The sequence below is a fragment of the Macrobrachium rosenbergii genome, chromosome 4 (genome assembly GCF_040412425.1).
Source record: "Macrobrachium rosenbergii isolate ZJJX-2024 chromosome 4, ASM4041242v1, whole genome shotgun sequence".
NCBI lineage: Eukaryota > Metazoa > Arthropoda > Malacostraca > Decapoda > Palaemonidae > Macrobrachium > Macrobrachium rosenbergii.
In genome coordinates this window covers 45,776,599-45,803,492 of record NC_089744.1, presented here as the reverse complement: position 1 = coordinate 45,803,492, position 26,894 = coordinate 45,776,599, and the positions used below count along the sequence as shown (strand labels likewise).

Here is a 26,894-nt window from a genome sequence, read left to right as displayed (position 1 = left end):
AATATTTTATTAATTCACTGTAACAATTAGGCATGTTTTTCAATGTTTTATTATTAGCAACAATTTTTTGTGCCTACCCAGTACAGTACAAGTACCTACGGCACTCGGTCTCCCATCGGTAATATGGCCGCATTGAACATAAGGCAGGTTTTTGATACAGTATACATTTAAAAATAAAAAAGTTTATCAAATGCAGTATGTTATTTAACTCTGAACTTATTTAATTGTAATGTATGTGTATCATATCATGTATAAAAAAGCAAGGTTAGGGTAATAACTAGTGGTCAAGAACGGATTAATCCGTTTACGGTTATTTCTTGTGGAAAAAAATTTATTCGGATCTCGACTGAATCGCATCTCGATGCTTTTTCTGGAACGGATTAGTATTGAGGTCCGGGGTTCTACTGTATGTTTGTGTGTGTGTGTATATATATATATATATATATATATATATATATATATATATATATATATATATATATATATATATATATATAGATATAGATATAGATATAGATATACAGGCAGTCCCTGGTTAACAGTGGGCTTGGTTAATGGCGATCCAGTTTTACGGTGCCTGTCTAGCGACAAAAATCGGCAATCTTCGGCGCCGAAAATCACCGATTTCCGCTTATCACCGCTGATAATTGGGTATTTTAGCCAGTACATACCTAACAGAGGCATCGGTAACCGAAAATCAGCGCTTTTCGGTGCTGATATGCCCTGAAATTCACCGAAAAAGAGCGAAAATTGCTGCTTTCCGGTTAGTGGCGATTTTCAGTTATCATCACACCCTCAGAACAGAACCCTGCCGATAACCGAGGACTGCCTGTATATGTATATATATATATATATATATATATATATATATATATATATATATATATATATATATATATATATATGTATATATATATACATATATATATAGTTATATATATATAGTTATATATGTATCATGAATGTTCAGTATGTATGTTTAGTTTATATGGGATGAAATGATATGACAGCTATATGTATAAAAATTGGTGGTGTTGTTAAAATATTTATTATGAACATTCTGTAGTTACTTTTATATTGTTTTAAATTGTGTATTATTACTGAATTTAAATGTTCCCATGTTCATTTTGGGAGACCCAGTGAAAATCTAAAGCTGTTTTGAGCGCTCATGTTGAACTAATATTATAATTATAGGAATTTCTCAATGGTAAACAGGAAGTATCTTCAATTGTTAATTTGAAATTTCATTTAAATTTGTATGGCCATATTTTAAAAATTTTGAGGCTTTCACAGGACTGATTATCTGGTACTGACATACTTTTACATTTGGTTTTGCTGCAGTTTTTCTAATGGCAAGATTTAAAGTCGGTCTATCATTGGCTTTTCACATGTTTAATACATGTGTATTGTCAGTTGCATTTCGAAGTACAGTATGTGAAATCATGAAAATATTAAAAACAAAAAGTGGTTTATTCAAGTCATTAAAATATGTTTTACCTTGGCAGGTGCACTTTGCAGCTTGTAGGGATTACCATTTTGGAAAGAATTGAATAGGGTTTTGAGGGGTTATACAGTAATCAATATATGTAAATAAATGTCAGACACTCAGGAACAAGATTAAAGGGAATAATAATTCAGGTATATAAGTATTTTCACAAGTCAACTTCTTGTTCTATGTTTTAATGTTAGGAAGGTGAGTTATTTTGATATTCTGTGTTATTAAGTAGTGCTGGTACTGAATGTTACTTTATCGAACTATCCACAGTTGGGTATTGCTCGTAGACAAGTCAGACAGGCCTCTTAGGAAAGCATCTCTTATCTTTCCAGGGTGGTATCACTTAAATTTCCATGTACTGTATATTGCAATACCTACTGCTATTGGAAAGGACCTGCTGTAATCAGTTTGATAATGTTATTTGGTTAAGTTAGATCCAAATAAAAACATTTCTGTTATTAATACATACTGGACATACAGCATGTTACAATGGTACAAGCAAACTGATTATGAGAATCATTTACAGAATGAATAACAGATGAAGGAACTTGTTTTATCAGAGATGCTGTGTAAGGGAATCTGTTTGCATTTCTTCCAAGTCAGTTTAGCGATTGTACTAAATTCTTATATTGCAGTTAACTCCATACAGGGTATTTGAGGGTTTGCATCAGTTTTATTCATATAGTTATTACTGTCATTTACTGGGTGTATCAGGTATCTGCTCCCCCAGTCTGTTTCCTGATGACATACTGTTAATGGAATGGGATTCACCACAGCTGCATTTGCAACACTTACTTCAATAACAGTAGATGGTAACAGTGTGTCACCACTTTGTTGGTTTATATGCCATACTGTGCTTTTCACTCTGCTCATAAAAGTTGCAATTACAGTATTGGTGTCCACTTTTTATGACACTAATGGTTCCTTCACCCACCAATGCTTAATTATACTGTTGAATATTAGCTCTCTGGGACCCGTTCCTAATTAAACTGTTTTATTTAGTGTTTGGATAATGTCTCATTACTTGGGTCAGGTTAAACTATTGAACAGTAATGATTGTGATGTCATCATTAACCTTATCCTTAAAACATAATTGCTTGACATTTCTTGTGATGACATAAGAACAGGGAGCCACATTAGACAGTTGATACTGTTACAGTATTTGCAAAGTTTTTTATTTTTGCTCAGTGTCAGACTATGCATGGCAGGTCTTGAAAAAAAATATATCCCAATAGGATTATGTTTAGACAAAATGAGATACCACCCAAAATAGTTATAAGTATTTCCTCAAGGTTGTCTGATACCAAAAATAGTTTGTGTTGACTCATGTTCCCACTTTCCACTGTTTGTTGACTCATGCTCCCATTCTCCACAGTATTTATTAGTACTAAAATTATCGTTGTTACTTTTGATTTTTGTTTAATATTTTAGAGCAGATGATCTTTGTCACTGTCTTTTACTCTTCTTTCTGACAACTGTTACAAATCTGTTATACTTCTGTAACGTATTGACTTTCCTCTGATAATGCATTATTATAAGTTACTATAGTATTTAATTGTTGTTTCTGCTGTATATGAAGTATGCTCTTGCCTGGTGGAATTTGAGGTGTTATCTAATAATGGCAATTGTTGTCAGTTATTAGCAGGGTCTTTTCTTAAAAGGTGCTAAATATTCAGTACTCACAATAATGTTAGTTTTTGCCTCTTTACTATCAGTATTTACAATTGGTAATCTGGCATGTTTGTACCGAATTTTATTTACACAACTTTCTCTTGTAGAGTGGAGGTTTATTTGATTTTCATTACTATTTTTTGTCTTTACTGACAAACTACCTACTATCATTTACTAATAGGAATGTGCTAGTGTTTTGAGTGTTCACTTATCAGTACTTATTAATTGTCTGTGATTGATATGGATGACCATTGACCAGAGCAGTTATACTTCCTTAACCCTCCCTCATACCTAAATATGCCATCTTTAATGGCTTCATATTTTTTCTTATTCTTGTTGAAGGAGGTCATATTTTTTTTCAGGACTCCCAAAGCCCTGAAGGTGAGTTGGCATTAACTGTTTTGCTGTTAACTTATTTGAAAGAAGTATACTACAGATTGCCCAGAAGGTGAGGTTAACCACTTCTACCTGTATTGCTTGCTTTCTTGTTTTGAACCTTGTCTCAACATTTATGATGGAATTTTTAAATGTTATACATGCTTAAAAAAGTAAAAGCATCCAGGCATTTTACTCATAAAAACGTGTTTTTAGACATCACATTGTAATGATGATGATGATAAGTATATTTGAAGGATAAAGAATCTTTTTAATGGTAATTTGGTAGGCATTGATAACAATGAGTTTTATTCCTGCTGTTATTACATTGTACTGTCAAACCATACTCCTTGTTGTGTATTGGTAAAAGAAAAACTTTAAAGATTGTAGTGATAGTTACTTTTTGACGATTATTATAGATGGGCCAAAATCTCCAAGTAGGGTGTAAGACCTCCAGATTGAAAACTTAGGTTTTACTACCTAATACCATCTCAGTTTTTACAATAGATATGCCGGGAATGTTCATTGTTTTTTAAGATGACTGAAAAAATTATATAGAAATTTTCATTTTAGTAGTTCTAAAAGTGCCATAGAAGCACTTAAACCACAATTCACTTTTGTATGTAAATGGAGCTTGGTATAAGTGTTGAGCTATGCTGGGTCCCTGCTTAAATGGGTATTAAATGAAATAAAGATGCAGATAAAGCATGAAGTCTGCAACAGCTATGAAGAAATTAAACATTAACATTCTTATGAGTAACAGTGTTATAAATAGGATTTATGGAAAGGTGAACAGCATTTTCAAGTGGATTAAACCTCAATAGGGATAGAGCAGTTATCAGTTGTAGAAGTGGTGCCATCATATCTGAGAATAAGACCACATATTTAAACTCATGGTTCCTTAATGGTTACTCATCATGACCCTGTTTTCGTCTGAAGATACTGCAATACCACTTTAGGAATTAAACATTTCGTTTGAATGCTGGTGTGGATCAGCACAAATGTCAGGTGTTGGACACAAACCCCTAAAAGAAATTTTGTCAAGATCCTCAACGTTTGTAGTCAGTTTCATAATTAGACTGTGGTACTATAATTTATTAAATTTATTTAGTTAATTAGCTTTACTCCTTTTTTTACAAAATAGACCCTTTGGACCATCCCTATAAGAGTAGATATTTGCTCAATAGATTGGTAAAGCTAGCTTTTATAACTTTCTGATTGCTTCTTACATTTTGCCTGTATGTTGCACTGCAGGTATTACCAAAGGTTCTTTGCAACCTTTACCCAACACTTGGACCTGAGGTGAAATGTGCTCCATGTTATTTTTGCCTGCATTCCAATTTATTCAACTTTATCCCGGCCAATTACTGCACACATTTAGTAGCTTAAAGTACCAAGGATGGAAAATGCAGTTGGTTTTTGTGGATAAGTTGCAAGACTCATGAGGTCGAGACTTGTTCAAAATCTCTTAACCCCCATTTTCAAAATTCTTTTGTGTTATTTTCAATTATTTGTGGTGTTAGGTGGTATGTGTCTTCTAAAAGTTGTATACACAATTTAACGAATATGTGGAAATAATTTATTTCTTGAGTGATCCGATTATAGAAAAGTCAAAACATCAAGGTAGTATTCTCTGTGACACACTATCTTTTCTTATTGGAGCAGCTGTCTTTTTATGGTAGGAGCCTGTTGAGGCACTTCCATATATGGGCTATGGTTGAGCTCAGTCCTGTGATATTGTTTAGTAATGAAGGCTTAAGCCATTTTAACAAACAGAAAGTGAGGTACTGTATAGTCTTTAAAAGGGGTGCTTGCAAGGAAAAATTTTGAATATTGGAGAAAAAAAAAAAAAAGAGTGAAATTTTAGCTGTAGCTACATATGGCATTTGGCAACCTAGATAGAAATCATTTCATCCAAATGATTCCCACCCCTCTGGTAAGATCCTGTGAAGCATATTTGCCATTGCACAAAATTTTTGTTAGTGAATATAATGACAATAGATTAAAATGGATGAAGCCCATCATTGGATTATGGCAGTCTTCTTAGTGCCAAAGAGGGTCACATTGAAGTAATTTTATCATTTCTCGATTTGGGCACACTCATTTAACTTAGGGTCATGTGGATTATTCATCAAATATCCAAATCTCTGTATTCAAAGAATGCAGGTCGGTACGGACAGTTGAACACAGTTTATCTTCTATGAATATCCCAACTTCGGCCAACAGTGAATGCTAAACTTTGAAATAAATGAGTTGGTTAAGTTTCATCAGAATCTTCATTTTCAATTATTAAATTTCAAAGCACTGCAACTTACTTAGAATAAAATTTTTCATTAAAGACAAACCCATCGGACCAACCACATGAGAATCAAGTTTTTAATTCAGCTGTATGGTTAAAGATAATATTGATAGTACAGTAAATTATGATAACCTTTATCAAAGAAGTCACAGTCCCCAGTGTTACGAACAACTACAGGATATAAGGGAAAAGAACTGCTCAGTATATTAATAATTGATACAAAAAACAAATTCCAATGACATAGTAACATTAATATTATTTCAATCATAAATCCAAGACTGAGGAATGAGATATTTTAATTTTCAGGTTTAATTAAAAAATTATAATTATAAACCATTTATGAATGTCAAAATGTGTTGTTTCTGCACATGTATGCATTAAAGGGAATGAGGATGCTGATAAAGCTGTTAAAGATATATTTACTATTATGTACTAAATCTGTTCCTTTCAATGGTGTGTTGCTATTTCCAAAACTCTTCACATAAGGTAAATATTAGATGGAATAACAAATCAGAAAATACTGTAACCAGTTAGGGCATGTTAAACCCACTATCAGCTTGTAATTGTTTTCATTCCAAAGTCAACACCAGATTGAAAAGACTATCCCAGCTTAGCTCATTTGACCAGTGGATATTTGACTAATAACCCATATGACCTAGTCTTTCATGCAGAACAACACTTGCAGTCAAACTTTTTTATGATTGTCCAGTTGCCAGGCCCTACCCCCCTCCCCCAAATACCAAGCATTAACATCCATTCATGAAACATTTAGGTAATTACAATACAATATTATTAAATAAGAACTAATATATTCATTAAGAACACACCCTATGAGCCATCCCAATTAAACTAAGAATAATGATGTACAGGGTGTAAGACGAGTTAATGCAAATATTTTGGGAAATGAAAGAAATATCAATTCTAAGCAGAAAATGTTCTATAAAGATATGCATTTTAAGGTTTTGTTTGTCAGTGAGGTGAACTCTTAAAATGACCAATTATCATTAGCAGTGCTCTTTGGTGACTAAGAAAGATACGTGATGTCGTAGTCAAGGATATGGGTTGGGGGAGGAAGATGGAGCTATTAGGCTGATATGAATTAAATACCTCCCAGTCAAATATATTATTTAGATACTGAACAAAAAAAAAATGTATGCACAATTGAACATAGTAGTAGTCATTGGACATCTATAAGAAAAAAGAAAAGCAAGCCTAATTGAATCTTGTCTTCTTCAAAAGTAGGCTTATTCATTAGACTCATATGAAGGATTTAAAATGTATTATTAAAAGTCGCTCCCTCTCCATCAGAAGTATTCATCAGACACCAGTCGTAAGCATAGGCCTAGTCATAACTCCTGATTCAACAATTCCATGATGAGGCAGCCTTACAGACAGAGCGCGCTACAATTCAACGACCACAAGTAAATGTTGCCAGGCAACATTCACACTACTTATTTGATACTTAAAGCCATACAGTACCACTGTAAGCTAATCATGAAAATTAGATTACTTGCAAAAAAAAGAGTAAATTAAGAGACGAGCAATCCACATGCTTCATTCTCTTCACCCCCACCCCCCACCACATCCCAGGCTACGCCGACCTCCCGTTAACAACATCGTTCGCCCGAGAGCAGTGTTAATGATGAACTGTTATTTTAAAATTCCCATCACCAACAAACGAAGCCTTAAAATGCATTTCTTATGGAACATTTTCTGCTCAGAATTACTTTTTCTGTCATTTCCTGAAATATTTGCATAAACTCATGTTACACCCTGTATTTAAAAGGTACTATCAGTACTGACTAATGGCACCTTTCCTGCTTTACCTTAGGCTAAACATCTTAAATATGAACCAGGCAAGCTCATGTAGCCTGAAAACGTGGTCAGAACAATATTACAACACATCAGCCCACAAAAACTTTGATAGACCCTCTCTCAGAACATGATTTACATACCTTCAAACGACTACTTTAATTTTAACCCATTTCAAGAAAAATGTTTTATTTGATACAAAAGTATTTTGGTTTATTTTCATAAGAAATACCCGGTCATACGAATTTGTATCTTTCAGTATTGAAAGGCCTACTGAATATAACCAGACCCACATCTGGTGCTTATTTCCTCCTCACTTGAAATCTATGAAGAATAAAAAAAAAAAAAACAATGGTTGAGAAGGGATGAGGACAAAAGTTACTTCATGGTTAATGGGATATGTTTTCTGTTATTAAAAGTCATTTAGTTCTTTGCTAACCCATTCAACACAGTTGCCTGATTAGCAGTTTACAAAGGAGGAAGAAGGAGACCAGAGTTTTTGGGCAAACTGCCAGAAATCCCAGAAGTTATGGATTGAATATGAATAGGATCTGATCCTGTGTAGGTCATGGGCTTGTAAAGCATGGGTTGCACATAACACATTGCTTTCAAGAGAATCAGGTTGAACACTTGTCAAGAACCTAAGTTGTGAAGGTAGATACTCCTGAATACCAAGCCTCAGAGGAATACCAAAGAGATGCTGAAGATTGAAATCTATGATAAGGAGGATGAAGAATGTCTGCTCCTTCCTGTCAGTAGCATAAACAAATCCAGTGAAAAACTACCCATATGCGTATGAATCGCATCTATTAAATGAGAGTACAGTGAAGGTATAATGGCTAACTATGTTCATACTTGAAGGCTGCCAGAAAACTCCAAATTACATTCAAAGGCCATAAAAGGAAGTAAAGTGCACACCTTACACGCTTTTTCCCATACTTAAAAGGAATATTTGACACATGAGAAGAAGCCCTCATAATTACTTGTAAGAGCAAGAAGGAAACCATATTTTGAGATTTGCTTCTACTAGTTACCTGTACAATAAAGGAAGAATTTAGAAGAGGGTGAGTAGAGTTTCAGAGGTTGTTAGAGTTAAAACCTGACAGCCCCATCCAGTAAAAGGAGCTTCTCTTCCCGAGAACATGAGATAACCAAAGAGCAACTGTCAAGTCCTATGTCTTTGAGATTGGATTACTGTGTTTTGGCCATGAAATTTGGATCAGAGGAAAAGTATGTTGAACAACCAATTCTTCAAGTGTAACAGTGCTGGCCAAGGCATGGAGCAAGTTAACTGATACACTTTGAGCAGGCCAGAGCCAAAAGAGGAAGACTTTTAGAAGTCATTCTAATAAGGACAATTCCAGGATTAGTTTAAAGATAAGCCCGGTCATTCTCCTCAGAACTAAGGCAAAATCTGAGCTTGGAGATTTCACAGGTTTTCTACGAATAGATTTTTGGAACTGATGAATCAAGTCTAAAATATCTTGATCAGTACTAAAGTTCAAGTCCTTATAAACGAACACACAAAAGGATTGCAGATGAGGGTAATTTCTCACGAGGTGGGGGAAGCATGACAAAAAAATACGTTAGAAAGAGAAATAGGCAAGACAAAAAAATTACCTTGGAAAGAGAAACAAGACAAACAGTCAGTATTCATTCGGAGTACAGAAGTACAGTCATACCTAGGTTGACAGATGCCATGCTTAATGGACAAAGACAATCGGCTAGAACATATATGGGATTAAGTATGTCATATATTTGCAGTACCAAGCTGAAACATAAGGAAGGGTTCAGTCTAAGTGTAGGTCTCGCTTAGTGCACACCTCTGTTAAGCTTTGTCCCAGACTGTGTGTGTTTTTTCTTAATCTAGATCTAAGTGATCGTGCTGTATATAAGCCAACAGTGTTCATAAGAAGGCTAGAGATGCCAGCTAGGCAAAGAGCTTGATAATCTATTGAGATTCAAGAGGAAATAACAGAGAAAAGATGAAAGTGGTGTCTGAATGGTTGAAATGGCAAAGGAGTATGGGGTGGCCAAGTAAACAATTTCTACTTTGATAAAATGTAAAGAAACCATTGAATGAACTGATATTGGTAAGGGAGTGAAATCTTTTATGAAGCAAAGGTCTCATACAATTGAAGAAGTTGAGAAATTGTTAAATTGCCCCTGAAAAATATCACCCAATCTGTAGCAAACTGCTGAGTGACAATGCAGCATCTCACTTTGGAACACTGTAAAATGCATGCAAAAATGTTATTGGACAGATTTTTAGTGAGAAAGAAACACATTGAGTCTCAAAAAGAAGTTGAAAGAGGCAAAAGCGGGAAGAAAAAAGAGTTGCCTGTTGTTTATTTGCGATATTAACTCATCTTCCAAACAATAACATCTCACATTCCCCTCACTTACCTCAGCACCTTCCACTTAGGTCATCAGCTCTCCCAAATACAGGTAAAGTGAGAACATATTAGAACATATATATATATATATATATATATATATATATATATATATACATACAGGCAGTCCCGGTTATCGGCAGCCTCGGTTACTGGCGATCCGATTTTACGGCGCTGTCTAGCGATGACAATAACCAGATTTTCGTTATCGGTGGCGCTGATCACCTCTTATCGGTGGCGCTGATCACCTCTTATCGGTGGCGCTGATCACCGGTTATCGGCGCCGCTAACCGGGGATCAGTGCTATTATTGCCAGTTTTCAGTTAGCGGCGATTTTCAGTTGTCGTCACACTGTCGGGAACAGAACCCCACCGATAACCGGAGACTGCCTGTATATATATATATATATATATATATATATATATATATATATATATATATATATATATATATATATATATATATATACATACATACATACATACATACACATACAGTGCTCCCCACTTTTTCGCAGGGATAGGTTCCAGAACTTACTGCAAAAATGCAAAATCCCCTCTGAAAATGCTTATAAATGCTTAAACAGCCAAATACCCTATACCCCTGAAACTAAAATGCTTCTAACTGCTATTTTAACAGTTCACTGCCAAACTTATTAGTTCAAACAAAAATATACCTTCAATTATCATAATAAAACAATTTAATACTTCAAACAAAAATACACCCCAAACCATCACCCCAAAACACCCACAGTCATCTTAGATTACCCCCATACAACTGTTACTTCTAAGTACATACACCCCTAAAATGCTTGTAACAGTGGTTTATGAATTTTCAAATATTAATATTAATGTAAATACAGTAAAATATATATAAAATGTGTAATAAAAATTAAATCTTTAATACAAATTAAATAAATCTGTCTTACAGAAAGTTTGACCACTAATCAAGTTATTCCTGTATAAGTAAACATAGCCATTTACTCTCATAGTATTGAAGTATAATTATGCAACTTTTTGTATTTCAATAAAAGTAGACTGGAAAATAAAATGTAAATAATTAGCTAATTGTTATAGGTAAATCTGTTAAGCTCATTCCGGGGTGGGGAGCCCTAGAATGAGGTTAATAGGGTTTATGTAAAATGATTCACTAATTATTTTAATTTTATTTTCCAGTGTGCTTTTATTGAAATGCAAGGTGTATAATTATAGCGTGGAAAATATGAAAAAATGAATGACAAAGTAACCACGTTTATCTATAAAACTATACTTTACAAAACAAATAAACATACGTGCATAAAAAATCAATCTCTCTCTTATCTCAGTGAGAGAGAGATTAGTGGTCAAATGTTCTGTAAGACAGATTTATTTAATATGTATTAAAGATTTATCTAATTTGTATTAAAAATTTTATAGATATTTTGCTGTGTTTACATTAATGTTAATATTTGAAAATTAGTAAATAATTTTTATCATAAAAATGTATTTAGTCATGAAAATAAAATGAAAATACAGTAATTAGTGAATATTGCTCTATGAAAAAATGTGTAAATTGGTGAAAGTTCCTGAGTAAAATTGAAAGAAATGTTCCACAAAAATCCATGACAAAGTCAAGAGTGAAAAAGTGAAGCGCACAAAAGTGGGGCCTGCTATCACTATATATATATATATATATATATATATATATATATATATATATATATATATATATATATATATATATATATATATATATGTGTGTGTGTGTGTGTGTGTGTGTGTGTGTGTGTGTATACAGTATATATATACACATTATATATATAAATAATTTAATGGAAGGACCTTGTGCAGTATTACATTTTGAGCCCTTGAAACAAATATGGGGCATGGGTAATTTTGTGCTCCTCCACCCACATGAAGATTTCTATGGCCACAGGTGATACAGATGTACCTAGTTGGTTTCTCATGGTTGTCCAGGTGATGGCTGTGAACATAGCTGCTTTACCAGTTCTTTAATCAGGGATGCTTGAAAAGGGAACAGATCCAGAGATATAGTAACACAGCTTGGAAATTGAGAAAAAGTAGGGAGGGTTCCTTGAAAGTCACATCCTTCTTTTTACACGCAATGTTGATTAGCAGTTACAAAGTCAGGTGAATGATGAATAGAATCCTTCCCTTGTTCTTATATTATTAGACAGGAAAGCACTGGCATTGCCAAGAAGCCACTCTTGCCAATTCAGGTGGGCAAGGGCTTATTTGCAAATAATTTCATAGTTGTTTAGTAGTTCTATGGGCAACAGTGAAACAGAACCCGGTAAGAACATGGCTGGCACAACGTTTGTAATGACCTTTGCAAAGAAGGGTTGACCGGATAAAGAGAACACCTTTGAATTGTGTAAAATCTGTTGAGTTACTGAAGGGATAACCCAAGGATGTAACTATGGGGCATCATGATAGTTCTCAGGCTCGACTTACAAGGAGAGGGCTTATTGTAGGTCTATCCAGTTTGGACTGACAAGAGTCCATTGAATTTTAAGAGTTGCTCAAATCTCCATGATGCTGGCCTAATCAGGAAGAACTCAAGTCTATGTCAGTTAGGGAGCAGTAATGTTTGGAGGCACAGCTACACCTCTAGGAGTGGTATCATTTGGAGCTTCAAGGAGGTGAATGACTACAGTCCTTACTACTCTGAGAAGGAAGGACACCACATGCTAAAGGCTTACTGCTAGTCTTTCAGCTGGCTGTTTCTGGAGATATAGAACAGTCCAAGTGAAGAGGCTGTAAAAGACAAGATGATGGGGGAAGGATGTAGTTCAGCCTTAATGCTCACATTTGAGGCAAGCATGAACCTTTAGACTGAGATTCAGGAAGAGGAATATCCTCCCTCTTTGGCATGATGATGAGAGCAGGAACTGGAGACACACTAGGCGAAGGCTTAGATGATTGAGGAACAGTAGGTTCCCTTCAGGTGGAGGCAAGGGGGAAGGTTCATGACAGCTGGAGGTGTAGGTAATTAGGGTATTCATTACAGCAGGAGGCAAAATCATGAGTTGGGGCTTCCTTCAAGGATGTAACATGCCAGGAGATGAGGTGAAGGCATGCCACAACTGATCATGAAAGGTTTTTTTCATAACAGAAAAAACTAGCATTGAAGATGAGTTAATAAGGCTTCATCAGATTTTTTCCAACAACTCAGTGGGAGATGAGACTAGAGGATCTGGAATTGTAGGCATCAAGATCAGAGGGTAAAGGTGGCAAGAGGTGGAGGATATGAAGAGGCAAAAAACAAAGAAAGGAATCCATTTGAGTAATGATAGGATGCTTGGAGCAATTTTAGCAAATGTTGGGAGAGAGCAGTCTTAGGAGCCAGGGAATACTACAAAGCAGAAGAGACATGAGAAGAATCCCCAACTACCTCCTCATCTTCACCAGTAAACCATTGGTCTTGAGGCTTTAGTGAGGAAAGAGGCAAGGTGAGAGCTGAGGCATCGTGTAGAAACCCATTCCTTATCAAACAGAGGGAAGATGGGGATATCTAGATGAGTCATCAACAGATTTTGGAGTGCCCAACTTATTTGATCTCTTTTGAGAGAGGAGAAACTACTGATTCACAGGCCAATCACAACATGAATCCCACTCAAGTTTTGGCAGCATTGTTGGTTTTGGCAAGACATACACAAGAGACAGGGATCTCCATCAGGCAAAGACACAGTTGAGCAAGGAGACCCTGACAGGTATCTTAACATGGTAAGATGTTGCAGGATGAAACAAATTGTATGTAAACAACACTAGGGCCTGGTCAGAACTGACATGACGAAAATCACAGACTTACAAATCTGAATGAACAAAATTTACTTGGTACTGAAGGTAACAGGTTGCTGTGAACTAAAAGTGTAACTTTAAAACATTAAAGCAGGGCAAAGAAAAACTATACTATAGTTGAGGTTATGTGAAATTGTATCATACAAATATAACAAGGCGACCCAGGTAACAGGAAAATTAGATCTGAAAAACTGAATAAATAACAGAAAACAGTGAGGAAAAGGTATACTAGAATAATGAAATAAAAATAAATTTAAAATGAACACTCATGGTAACCACTTATGGTAAAAGCAATGACTGCCAGCATCCAATATGCACTTACAAAATACAAAATAATGTAACTCCTAAATCATAAACTAAAAAGTTGATGCAGGTGAAATTGAATGAGAGCTATTAAATTGATAACGAAAATAATGACAATGACAATGGATAACTTCAAAGAGGTATCCATTGGAAGAGCATCGATGTTTACTCTCCCAGGTCATACAAAAAAGTGAGAAAGGAAATGAACCTTCTATGCAAGTCTGGTTATGTGCAAGAGTGGCCCCTCAGTCTTGAACACTATGAGTAAGTGTTACTGGGCATTTCCAGTATGCAGAAATAAGGCAACTTATAATCATTAGACCTGTGATTGACAGAAGAAGACTTTTTTCATAACTGTAAGAGTTGAGTTTTATCCTAGAATTTTATAGAAATTTAAGACTGTATTTTAAAAAGATAGTGTAAAATCTAACGATAAAACAGTAGGTACCATATAGTTTCGGTGAGGGACGAATCTGAAAAAATGTATTTTAAAGATATACTGCAAAATCTAACCATAAAATATTAGGTACTCTTTAGTTTCAGTGAGTGGCAAATCTGTCAGTGGAAGTGATTGTACTATATTAACCAGATAAAGGTCTTGTCTAAATTCCCATGTTATTTGAGATTTAAGAGGTGTGCTGTCAAGTTTTGATGATTTTTTTTTTATGTATCTTGATTATTATAGATATTTTTTTATCAGATTGACACCTTAGAGTGCATACTGTAGTAGAACTGTGATTTCAGAATGATTCATAAAATTTTTGGAAGAAGAAAGTACGTATATTTAAAGATCACAATTTAATTACTGTCATGGTAAGATGGGAGCTATCAGATTTTAAATATAGTGGTAACACAACATATGTTTTATCTCATGCAGCATCTTAGTTCAAGTTATTAAAATTTATATTTAGCCTTTGGTTGTGGACAAAAAATTTTAGATGCTACTGAATACAGCTAACATTATTGATTTCAACATTTTTTAAAGTCAAATTCATCTTTGATTTGTTGGAAATGCAAAACACTGTTACTGAAAGGGCAGTATGGCAAATATGTTCAAGATCTTGTACTCACTGTAGATGAGGGATGTCTGTCAATTGGGGCTATAAACTCCATTCTTTAATTAACCCCTTCTTTAGATTCAAACCTTCAGTTGAATTTTTACCTTTTATGTAATATTCCCCATTTCTTCAAGGCCATTTTCTGCAATGTAATTCTACCCAAAATCTAATGTCTGCAAAGTGACTTAGTATTCACCCACTCATTAGCCTCTCCCTACAGTAGTATAGCAGTCTTCCTTTGTGCAACTAAGTGCTTCACTCCGCACTTTATACTGTTTATTTATGTGCTGCCTATTGTTGTTGTTATTACGTACTGGAATTAGATGTGATTGCTGCATTAATTGCATTTTATTTGTATTAATAACTCTCTTTGTCTTTCATATGGTAGCTTTTTCACTGCTACTGTATCCTGCCAGGAACTTGCCTATATGTATTTGGAGAGGGTCATATTTTTTTATGGGAATACTTTTAATAAAAAGAGTATATAAGTCCAAGTTGCAAAGTAACTGATGTTTGCAAGCAAGTCTTTAGTTTGTATTAGAAAAAGGCATAGTTCACTCAGGAGTTTTTATTCCCTGAAGTGTTCTGTGGATGAATAGTTTCTGGAATTTCTCAGCCACAATTTGCACAGGGTCTGATGAGCATGATCACATTAGAAGATGAAAGTAGGCTAATCTGCAATGTGGATTCTGCCTCCTTATGTAAAACTTGGTTGGCCGTGTTTTGATTGGCTAGAGAGATTTTTTTTGTAAGTCAATTTTTTAGCATTGATGGTTCCACTGGTGCACCCACACTGAGTGCAGTGACTTGGCTGCCATGAATATTTTGGTTGGTCAATAGGCAGCTATCAATTTCCCAGCTGCATGGTGTTGCTGATACTGTACCTGGGATTGTGTGCTTTGTTGTCTCTTTTGGTGATGGATTCATGAGAAAGATGGAAGAGAATTTATGCTAGTTGAATGCAGCTGAAGTGGCAATCTCATTTAATTACATTTGTTTGAAAGGGGTCTTCTACCTACATATATTATTACAGCGTATTATTATTATTATTATTATTTTTATTATTATTATTATTATTATTATTATTATTATTATTATTTTATTATTAATTTTTGCAAGCTTAAAACACCTTCACTTGCAAGGTAAACTTCCTAAAGTTATACCAGCTAGCAGTCAGATGTTTATATGTATATACAAAAATAAATATATAGATCAGAAAAACTAAGGCACCAGTGCATGTTGCTTTAAAATAGCATCTTTCAGACTTACAGGCATCAGTGCTAATAATACAACTACCAAGGCTGTTCCACTGTTTAACAGTGTAAGAAAGGAAACATCTTGGGTAGTAGGTTATGAAATAGTGTTGCAGTTTGATAGAATATCGATCTTGATAACTGTAAATCAAGTAGCTCCAAGTCTACGATGCTAATGGGAATTTAGTATTGAAATACAGATTATGGAAGCTGGACAAACAGGATACTTTTTGATGATAGATTAAATTATATTTATCCAGGTTAGGGTAATAATACCACAAATGATGAAATGATTGATAAAAACTTAAAACCAGATTCCAGTGAAAATATAACATAGGCCTTGACATCAGCATTTCTGCAAAAAGGATGGGGAATTCTCATGGATGGCAAAAATTAAGTTCAGTAGACATAGTCATCTATAATCATCCTATAAAAACAAATTTGTAGGCCAAAACAGAGAGAGAAGACCATATATTTCAAAGCCCTTTTCTTCCAATGTAGTAGCTTCAGCAGATATGGCCATATCATAAAATTTTATGGCAATCCAAGTTATGCATTCTGTGGGTCAAAGGATTAGTAGAATCATTGCATACATGTATAACACACAACTACAAATATTGCAAAGATAATGGGAATGACCTTCAAAAAAGTTAACTAGAACTAAAACAGTTTCACTGATTCATCTAAGATGCTAACCCAATAAAAAGTCTTGGAGCAGAGCAGACAAAATAATTGAGCTAAACAAGCATGTTGTTTATTGGAAGATGTTGAATGATTAATTCAGAATCCAGGTGTTCCTGACCAATGTATGTATGAAGTTGATACCCAGTAGTCTGAACGCAACCAAGAAATAGGCATGAGTGAAGGTAGTAACCCTTTGCCCATCTAAGTCACTTGATAGTGTCTCATTGTGAGAAATAAAACAAAAAAATTAATATAGATAAATCAGACTAGTCTAAAAAAATTACTGTTTGAAAAACTGATACTGTATTGGTATTCCCCACATATAGAAAAATTACAAGTCATAAGTAAGTGAAGAGAATAAAAGTGAACAAAACAAAACTGTAATTTCAGGTAAAGAAACAAGTTTCCATCATAAAAAAAATAGTGCTCATAGGTTAATCACAGAGCCAATACTAGAGTGCCCTTCTAGTCTTGGCTACAAAGAGCTTTTAAGAGAAGAAAGTAGATATGATAAATGTGAGACCAAATGCAAATCAGATAAATGCCACTCTTCTTAAAAATACTGAAGACTGTTGATTATCATCCAATAAGGATGAAGCTTATGGAGTTAATCATGGCCTTGAATGTGAGTGACATAAATGTTCATAAAGAATCTGGCCCACTACATAACATAGATGAACAGTTTATGAATAATGTTGTTAGCTAATATAGCAACTTGGTGTACTAGAAACTATAGATAAACAGTCTGCACATAATGCAGTTAGCAATTTCATAAACCACAGAATGGTCAGCGGACATAACACATTAAAAACACTGCTTCTCGTGTCCAATCACAGAATGTCTAGCATAAAGGATAGTCCAGAAACTCTCAAACTGGAATGCTACTGAGTATTACACTTGAAAATATGAGGTACCAAATTAAATAAAAGAATATAACTGATAAATGCATGAATACTGGATGAAATAATAAGACAGATAATAAAATACATTGCCAGAAAGGTAGAGTACCTAACAGTACATTCAAAATACCAATGCAGACCAAAAAGATTTTGATCCAGATTAAGAAAATTGCATTGCCATGCATATTTAATGCAGTCCCATAGTTACATTCTTGTGGGACCTTGGATTATCTTGTAATGCACAATTATTACATCTTCTAACATGTAACTCAGTATCTTTGTTTGATCATGACATCCAAGTATGAGTTCTAGCAATTGAATTTGGTGTCATTAAGTTATGATTCACAATATGAATTTTTGGAAAAACCCAATTTTTTTAATGATGCTGGAATTATAACCCTTGAACTCTCACTATACAAAATTTTCCCACACTAGTTTCATGCCAAATTATTTTATATGGTTTACAGTCAGTATCCATAAACCTAGCTCTACTTTTTATTAAGCTCTGGAGTACCTTCGAAGGTATGGTTTCTCTGTATTACTTAATTGATAGCATTAATTAATGAATACCTTTACCATGTTTTACTGGAGCCCCACTACCAGGAAACCTTGACAGTGCTTCAGCATTGCCCATCTTTTATGTAGGTTTGTATAAGTTACAACTTTAATGGCCCATCTTTGAAGTCTTAATTTGATTTATGAAATTTGCATTGTTGAGCCAAACATGGGCACTTTCAGCTATTTGATGCTTAAGACAGTAAAAAGATGGAGAAAGTACAAGGCTCTAAAGGTGGGCATGCAAGAAACACCTCAGTTGGAATAAGAAGTAACAGTTAGACATATTGGCCAGTAAGACTAAAGACAGGAATTGGGAATGGAGGTAAAATAAAAGGCTAAAAAATGGATTTAGCTAGGGGCTGAAGGGGTGTGCATACACCATTTAGTAATGCATACAGTGCACCATGTGAGGTACAATGATGGCATTACTATACTATGGGATCTTTGAAGTCTTGCCACTATAGTACTTGGGTTGGTAAATTTGTCCTGGAACCTGTTATTACAAGTAAAGGTTTATGAAGACATCTTTAACCAGTTGAACTTGTTCTTAACATAGAAATGCATAGGAAACTTTTCACTGCACACTGAATGGCCTTCTTGGCCCCAGTGCCTGGGCCTTTGCTCTAAATATACATCCATACAAGTGATAAGCCTCCCTTTTCTGCCCGAATAATTCAGATTTACCTGTCCCAGTACAGTGCTGCAATTGTAATTTGTTTTTCAGTCCCTTCTGGCATTACATGTAAAACTGCTCCATATCCAGCATTAGAAACATCACAAACTAACATCACTGGTTAATCCATTTGTTAATGAACAGGAAATTTGATGAAGTTATTTCCATTATAATTCTCTTGAAAGAATCTTGGTATCCCTTGAATCTTTTTCATATGATAAAAAGGATGAGTGACAGTGGCCAAAGTCTGAGGAAAACTGCCATAAAATGCAAATACACCTGAAAATGACTCTTTCTTCAACTTCTCTAATCTTCTCTGCTTTATGAACTCCATGAGTAAAAATCTTATATATTTTACAGAGATACAGTACCTCAAAAAGTATATTAATTTTTCTTCATCCTGATACCAAACCCCAGAATTCTTTTTAATACTAACATCAGCCTCCCTTGGTGTTCCATTGCATTTTTGCTTGCTACCAGAGTATCACCATTGGTTTGACAATCCTGATATTCAATCAAAGATTTTGTCTATAGGCTTCTGAATGCATGTCTAGAATTGAGCGTGAAAAGTACGTCCTGTTAAAACTGCAAACATGTCGTTGGGTTTGTTACTGGATGTTGAGCTGATTATAGGTATAGGTTTAATTTACCACACAACCTACCTTTACTGTTATCCATCACTGTTGAGACTAATAGCATCACCCATCCAGAATATTTTACCTTGTCCCATGTAACTTGATCCCCTAACGTTTGATCTCCAGTTTAACCGCTCTTTAAGGCATGTGGAACAGGGTTGGGAGCACAATATCTTGGAGTTGCTTCATATTTCAGTACATACTAACATAACTTTTGTAGTTTTTTTGCCAGTCTTATCTCAAGAATTACCATACAATGAGATAGAATATTAATCATGTTCTTGTTTCAGTACCTTAAAATATGCTGTTACTCAGATATGAGGTGCTACAACTGATCTAAAGCAAGTAATGTTTGTCCATTACCATTTACTAATATTTTGTTTAAAACATTAACCTTTTGTTGACCATATTGTTCATCAACATTTAATGCACATACAATTTTAATGTCAACATAGATAAAATCACTTATTATTTTTCTGCTTTCCAATTGACATATAAGTAATTGTACTGAATACTGTACTACTACCTCTGACATTGGATACATCTGCTGTGGTAGTTATCTGCTAAACAGTGGGTTTATTGATGGAAATCGCCACAATCACAAGCCTAATAGAAATAAATTACATTGAAATTGCACCCAAGATTCTTAAGGAAAGGCAGTCACACTATCAAATGAGCCACAAGGTCATGAAAGAAGTCATAACCTAAGTACTGTGCTTACACATTACCTAAGGCCCAATTCATAAGGATCACATGTTGGAATTTTTTTTTAAGCCATTCTGTGGCTTGAACACTCATCAGTCGCATGTTTGCTTGGAACCTTCAATGATCCACATGCTGTCCAAACAGTAAGCTAGTACCAAAATTGGATTTTGCAGAAGGAACACTGATGTGACTTTTAATGTGATAAAAAAGCAATGTCGTCGTAAGAGACTACATCTGGTTCACCAGTTATAGAGAACAGAAATGAAAGGCAGTTTTACTTGCTTTATCAATTGTTGCAAATGCATGAGAATATTCTGCAATTATTTTAGGATGAGCAAGAACACATTTGGTTATTTACTGAATGTTGAGAGAGAACATAAAAAAGAAAGAATGCTGAGAAAAAGTATACCAGCTGAGGAACATATTGCAATCACTATACGGTAAGTAAAATCATTGTTACAGTTATTTATTAGTAGCCATTATAAACCTGACTAAGAAAATGCAGCACTGGAAAAATCTTTGGAGTGCTTGTAGCATCTGTTTGAGTTGCACTCAGCTACAGGATGGCGGCTAGTATGTGGATGATACCAGCCACACATTGCAACATGCAGCAACTGTTTTCAGTTTGTGGCCCATATGAGTTACTCTCTATAGCTTCCATGTAAATTCATGACTGCCAACAAGCTCACCACTTTTTGTGGTATGGCTGTGGTCCGTAAGAGTTGGGCCCGAGGGTTTACTTGAACAGGCTGCACACCAATCATATCAGCCAGCTGGTTTTACTCAGTTTCTGGTTGCACCAGTAGTTCAAGTAGCCGTTTCTGAGTGAATATGAAGAAAATCAACATGCAATCAAAATAATTTTCAAGAGTGCTACTGAATGAGCCACAAAGGTCATAACATGATGGATATGATAGAAAGACACATTGACACACAACAGAGGATTCTTAAAAATAAAGATTGCACAATTGTAAATAACATAGTACTGTACTATACCAAAACTGGTAACAGTAGTATTAAATATTGACCATTTTAAAACCTATATTTCATAGCTTGTATTGTAGGTTCAAAAAATCAGTAACAAGAGGGAAAATTATATATTTTGGATACAGTATATTGTGATTCAAGCATACCCAGCATTTTGGACACTGTTTACTTGCTTAGCACTCTTCATGACCAGTTTCTGTCTGTAGAAGATTAATCTAAAAATAATAATTTATTTTGAGTGAATGCCCAACTTTCAGTTATCAGAACTTTCAGTTAACATCAGTACCCTATGGAAATTTTGTCGGAATCTTTAACAATCTTTATTTATACAGTTATAATGTTTTTTTTTTTTACAAGAAATCCAATTGATCTCATTTTTAGTTTTGTGGTCAAGTTAAAAATTTTTTTATAATGAGTAGTCTGGCTAAACTACTTAGTAATGCTGTAATACAGATACTGTTTAGTTTTTAGACTGGGATTAGAACAGGAAAGTTGCTTTGCATAAAGTCTATAAAATCTGATTGGCAGCACTCTTATGAGGGGTCCAAATTACACAACAATTTTTATTGCCTAATTTATTAGTCATTTTGGCAAGTGTAACCTAGTTACTTTGATGTGGGCATAGTCAGATAAGTAAAGTTGCATTTGTTGAGTTACCCACCTGTTGATTTTCAGTTGATTCTTAGGTATCTGTCTCACAAACCCTAGTCAGCCAATCAGTCACACTATTACCACATACCACAGCCAGCTTGTTTGTTGTAATTTGATCAATTCTTGGTGTGTGCCCAATCTTCAGTTCCTTAATTGCTCTTGACAGTCACTTCCACAAGCATTCTCAACCATACACTAAACCTTTCTACTTGCACATCATTTAGCTCTGCCCTTATTCTATCCTCCACATTCAATAAATCTGAATACTGTACTTTCAGTGAGAATAGTATCTCTCTGTGTACATTTACTTCCCTATGGAAGAGCTTTTTATTTTCCAGGAAGCTCTTCTTCACCATCTACCCATTTCTCTTTAATACAGTACAGTACTTACCATTGTTTCTTGTATTACTTTTTCATGACTACCCTAACCATCCTCCAGTATGCTTGCACATGACCTTTTTTCTATTATGCAATTTGAATATCCAGTAATCTTATGATTTCCTTCACTAAACCTATTGTACCCTCATCCACCACTTGATGTTTTTATTCCTTAGTCTTACCCTCATGTAAATATATTTATTCATTCTTCAAACTCCCTTATGAATTTTTTTATTCTCTGCTATATCCCCAATTACTGTATGCTGTTCCTATGCTCTTGTATGGAAATTTTTACAAACCTCTCATCCACTCCATCATTTTTTTTCTTTAACCTTAACCCATATTTAATTAGTTTTTCCTTGTATTATGTTTTTGTTCCCATCTTACCTACATTTTATTGCCATATTTTTACCCCTTCTCCAACTTAATCTGTCCCAATTGCTCCATATACAGTACAATAGCAGAATTCTAGCAAGATTAGGTGGATGTCATCGTAAATTATTTAATTTGTGTAAATATACTTTAAGATTTCTTTGTAAATTATTTAATATATGTACTGTAGAATTAGTATGCAGGCCAGATTAGGGAAAACTGAACATTCTTCAAGTTTGCCTTTTCCTTCAAGAGCTTGCTTCTCAAAAAATTAGTAATTTAAAGCTACAGAAGAAAATTATATACAGTATACAAAATCCCTCAATTATCCAGATTAATAGAGCCAAGGGCCTGTCAGATATTGTTGTGATCCAGGTAATGGTGAGTAAAAAGATCTAGGGGTGTGCAAAGCCAACTCCCTACCCTTCCTCGCCCGACATTGTCAGTTCCACATAGTGGTAGACACAATATTCTTATAAACAACAACCATCAAACAGTAATCTGAAAACTTTATGAAAAAAGTAATTATCTACCTTATTTTCCCATATTTGTAGCAAAATAAACTCCATAAATTACATTAAAAAAAAAAAAAGCAACCCCTTCTTTTTCTCTCATATGCGACACTTAGTTTGGTAGGCTACACGTTTTTCATTTACTGTAAAATACATTATATTGTTCCCCAAAAAAGTAAACCCCCTTTTTTCTCTCGTAAGCCTCACAGTACATGATAATTTACACACTTTTATCAAAACAATGCTAATACTGTAACTTTATAAAAATACTTTTTACTCTCTTGCTTAACCTGTGCGCACCGCCATTCTTGCTCACGATGGCTGGATGTTTTAAAAACTAGTGAGGAGGTTTAATAGTCCTCCTCTTCCTCCACCAGCTTGACTGTGTCATTGACACCGGCATCATCATCTTTCTGTGCCTCCTGTGAGTCCAGGGAGACATTAAGTGAAGTGGTTGGAAGAGGAAAGAGATGCCTAGAAGGTCAGGGTCATCGAAGTGGGGCAGCAACACATCAGATTCTTGGCTGAAGGAACCCGGCAAATAAACAAAGGCAGAAGACCTATTTGGCTGCGGTTCCAAGCTGAAGGACTGAGTTACCAAAGAAGTGGATGGCGGTGGGTTTGGGTGCACAGGGGTTCGGGATCTGAAGAAGCTGTCGAGGTTACTTTGATAATACAGACGATTCTGCTTGGCAGTGTCAGGGCTTCTTAACTATCAAATTTGTGCAACCAAGTCCGAGGCCATGGGGAATTCCTTGGGGTCAAAGTTTGGGTTCTCCAATATCTATAGCAGCATCAGAGGTCATTCTTATTTGCTTGTATGAGGGGAGTCGATGTGAAACAGCCTCGTCATTGTTGTCGTCATCAGTCGCTTCTTCATGATCAACTGCAGCAGCTATCTCACTGTCAGAATGTTGTCGCCTCAAGTCATGAGTGTGGCATTGAAGTCGTTAACATTGAACCCTTGGAAGTCCATCATAGTCTATTTTCCATTCAGAATACGATTCCAGGTGACATCCTTCCAAGCATTGGCAAATTTCTAGGTAGCAGACCTCAGCAAATACTTTCAAAGATTCTCAGTCATCTGCCTCCCCGTGTATCCAAGCCTTGCTGCTACTCCTCCTCATCCTCCACTGCTACCATCACTTTCTCTGTGAACTTCTTCTGGTAGTGCCGTTTGGTTGCAAAAAACACCTTGGTCCTTTGGCAGAATGAATGCAGTCATATTAGGAGGCAAATACGTAACCCTAATACTGTACAACCTTCGTCACCAACCAATTGGGTTGTGTTAGGATGTACAAGCACACTGTCCTTGAGAAGCAAAACCTTCACCCAATGTCTAGCAGTGCCAAAGTCCTATGTCTGATGAAGAATAACCTCCTTACAAAAATTATTATGGAACCATTCTGAAATGAACCAAGCCTTTGCCAAATGATATCAAATCACTGGGAGCCTCCCAGTGAACCCGCACAGGACCCATGGTTGCTTTGCATTTCCAGCTACCACTGTTTGCAACAATGCCCACCAGTAGTATTTGCACATAAGTATAAGTACGTTGCTTGGAAAGCTTTCAACCAGGTAAATTCTTTTCCTTCTCATCAGCCGAGGTGTTATTGGGTAAGGAGCTTTAGAATAGAACAGTTTTGTCAGCATTGTAGACCTGCCCTAAAACTAGGCCTTCTCAATTCATCAAGTCTTGCAACATCTAGCAAAAGTTGTCTGTTCCCTCCTTGGAAGCATCCAAAGCTTCACCTTGAGTTTTCTTGTTAGAAATCCCATGCCGAATTTTGAACCAGTGCAGCCAACCTTCGGAGGCTGTAAATTCTGCAACCTTATGCAATCCTGCGAACTTCAAAGCGGCAGCCTTCAACTTGGCACCACAAATGTTCACACCAGGAGTCCATTGTTGCCAAAACCATAACAAGGTAGACTGATCAGTATCATCATAACTGCTCCTTGCCATGGCTTTGTGGGCTTGACTCTTGGCCGTCTTCATACTGAATTCCGTCGTGTACTACTTCAGCTAGTCCTAGGAAGCATTAATATCATGCAGGGGTGGCCAGGGCAGTGCCATACTCCTCCGTTATATGTGACCGGGTCCAACCTTGCTCCATCATCTCAACAATTTCTAATTTCTGTTTTAGGGTCAACACCTTCCTCACCCAGTTAGGACAAGGTAGGACCATACAGACAATCAACAGCATGACACATGACACAAGCAGGACCTGCAAAATTGCAGGCACTGCTAAGAACACCACATGCTCCATAATAATTATGAGCGCAGTCCACCCAAGAACAGTTCAAATAAGCCACTGATCAAGCACGAAGAGGGAAAAATGGTCTTTGTTACCAAGTGTACTGACACTTTCCAGATGTAGCCAATTAGCATACGATATGTTTATGATCCTAAGTCTATCAGCCACTCAAAATAAAAATCGACATAGCATGTTTCTGCCAGTAGCGAGAAACACAAGTACAGCGCTTGTCCACCCACGCACCTGCTACAATTCACTCCTACACTGATGATGTATCCATATCAGCCAATAACAAGCAATAAATGACGTGATGCATCATAGCGTGTTAAGTGATATCAAGCTTTTGAGCTAAGAGCAATCATGAAAGCTAACTCTTTACTTCTACCTCTTTCACTCTGTATGTTCATGAATTTGTTTCTTATTGCATTACAGTATCATGTGTTGCCATTTTTTGGCTTTGCTTGATTTGCTGTACTGTATTTCATTACAAGTTTAGTTGACTCTAAGTTTGATTATCACACAGTACACAAGACAGTATTTTACCACTGTTATATTTCATCTCTGATCACAGTAAAAATATTCAAACTACGGATTTCATATGTAAGACAACACCAAACAGGCTGCAGTAAGTTCACCAACGCCAGCAAATGAGTGTGTGCATATGCATGTGTTGCCATATTTTTTGCTTTGCTTGATTTATTGTACTGTATTTCATTACAAGCTTAGTTGACTCTAAGTATGATTATAACACATATCATAACAGTACAAGAGAGAATAGTTTTCACTATTGACATTTCAACTCTAACACCATAAAAATATTTTAAGATGCAAATTTCATATGTAGGCAAGACAAAACCAAACAGGATGTAGAAAGTTCACTGACGCCATCGAATGAATGTTTGCATATGTATGTACCCTACACGCACAATTGCATTTATCTTTTGGTTTAAGAAAGTGCAAAATGAGATAATACAGTAAAAATATAAACAAGAATACTGTAGCATAATATGTTAAATAAAAAAGTAAAGGAATGTGAGTGTTACCGTACTTAGGCTTCGATATAAACATGCCTCAGTTATTGTTCTCTCTCCCTCTCTCCACAGCTTTCTGACCCACTCCCCCA

At 35.4% G+C, this 26,894-nt stretch overlaps 1 protein-coding gene across 8 annotated transcripts in view; it reads left to right on the top strand.

Annotated features, from left to right (window-relative positions):
- Tomosyn (syntaxin-binding protein tomosyn) overlaps positions 1 to 26,894 on the top strand; it is a 991,423-nt gene that overhangs the window by 730,549 nt on the left and 233,980 nt on the right. For 2 of the 8 annotated variants that reach the window (XM_067096189.1, XM_067096198.1), the window contains exon 14: positions 3,529 to 3,547. The exons of the other annotated variants lie outside the window; for them this stretch is intronic. In XM_067096189.1, the coding sequence (XP_066952290.1) occupies positions 3,529 to 3,547 (19 nt within the window). The remainder of the gene's footprint in view (positions 1 to 3,528; positions 3,548 to 26,894) is intronic. 8 annotated transcript variants of the gene reach the window in all.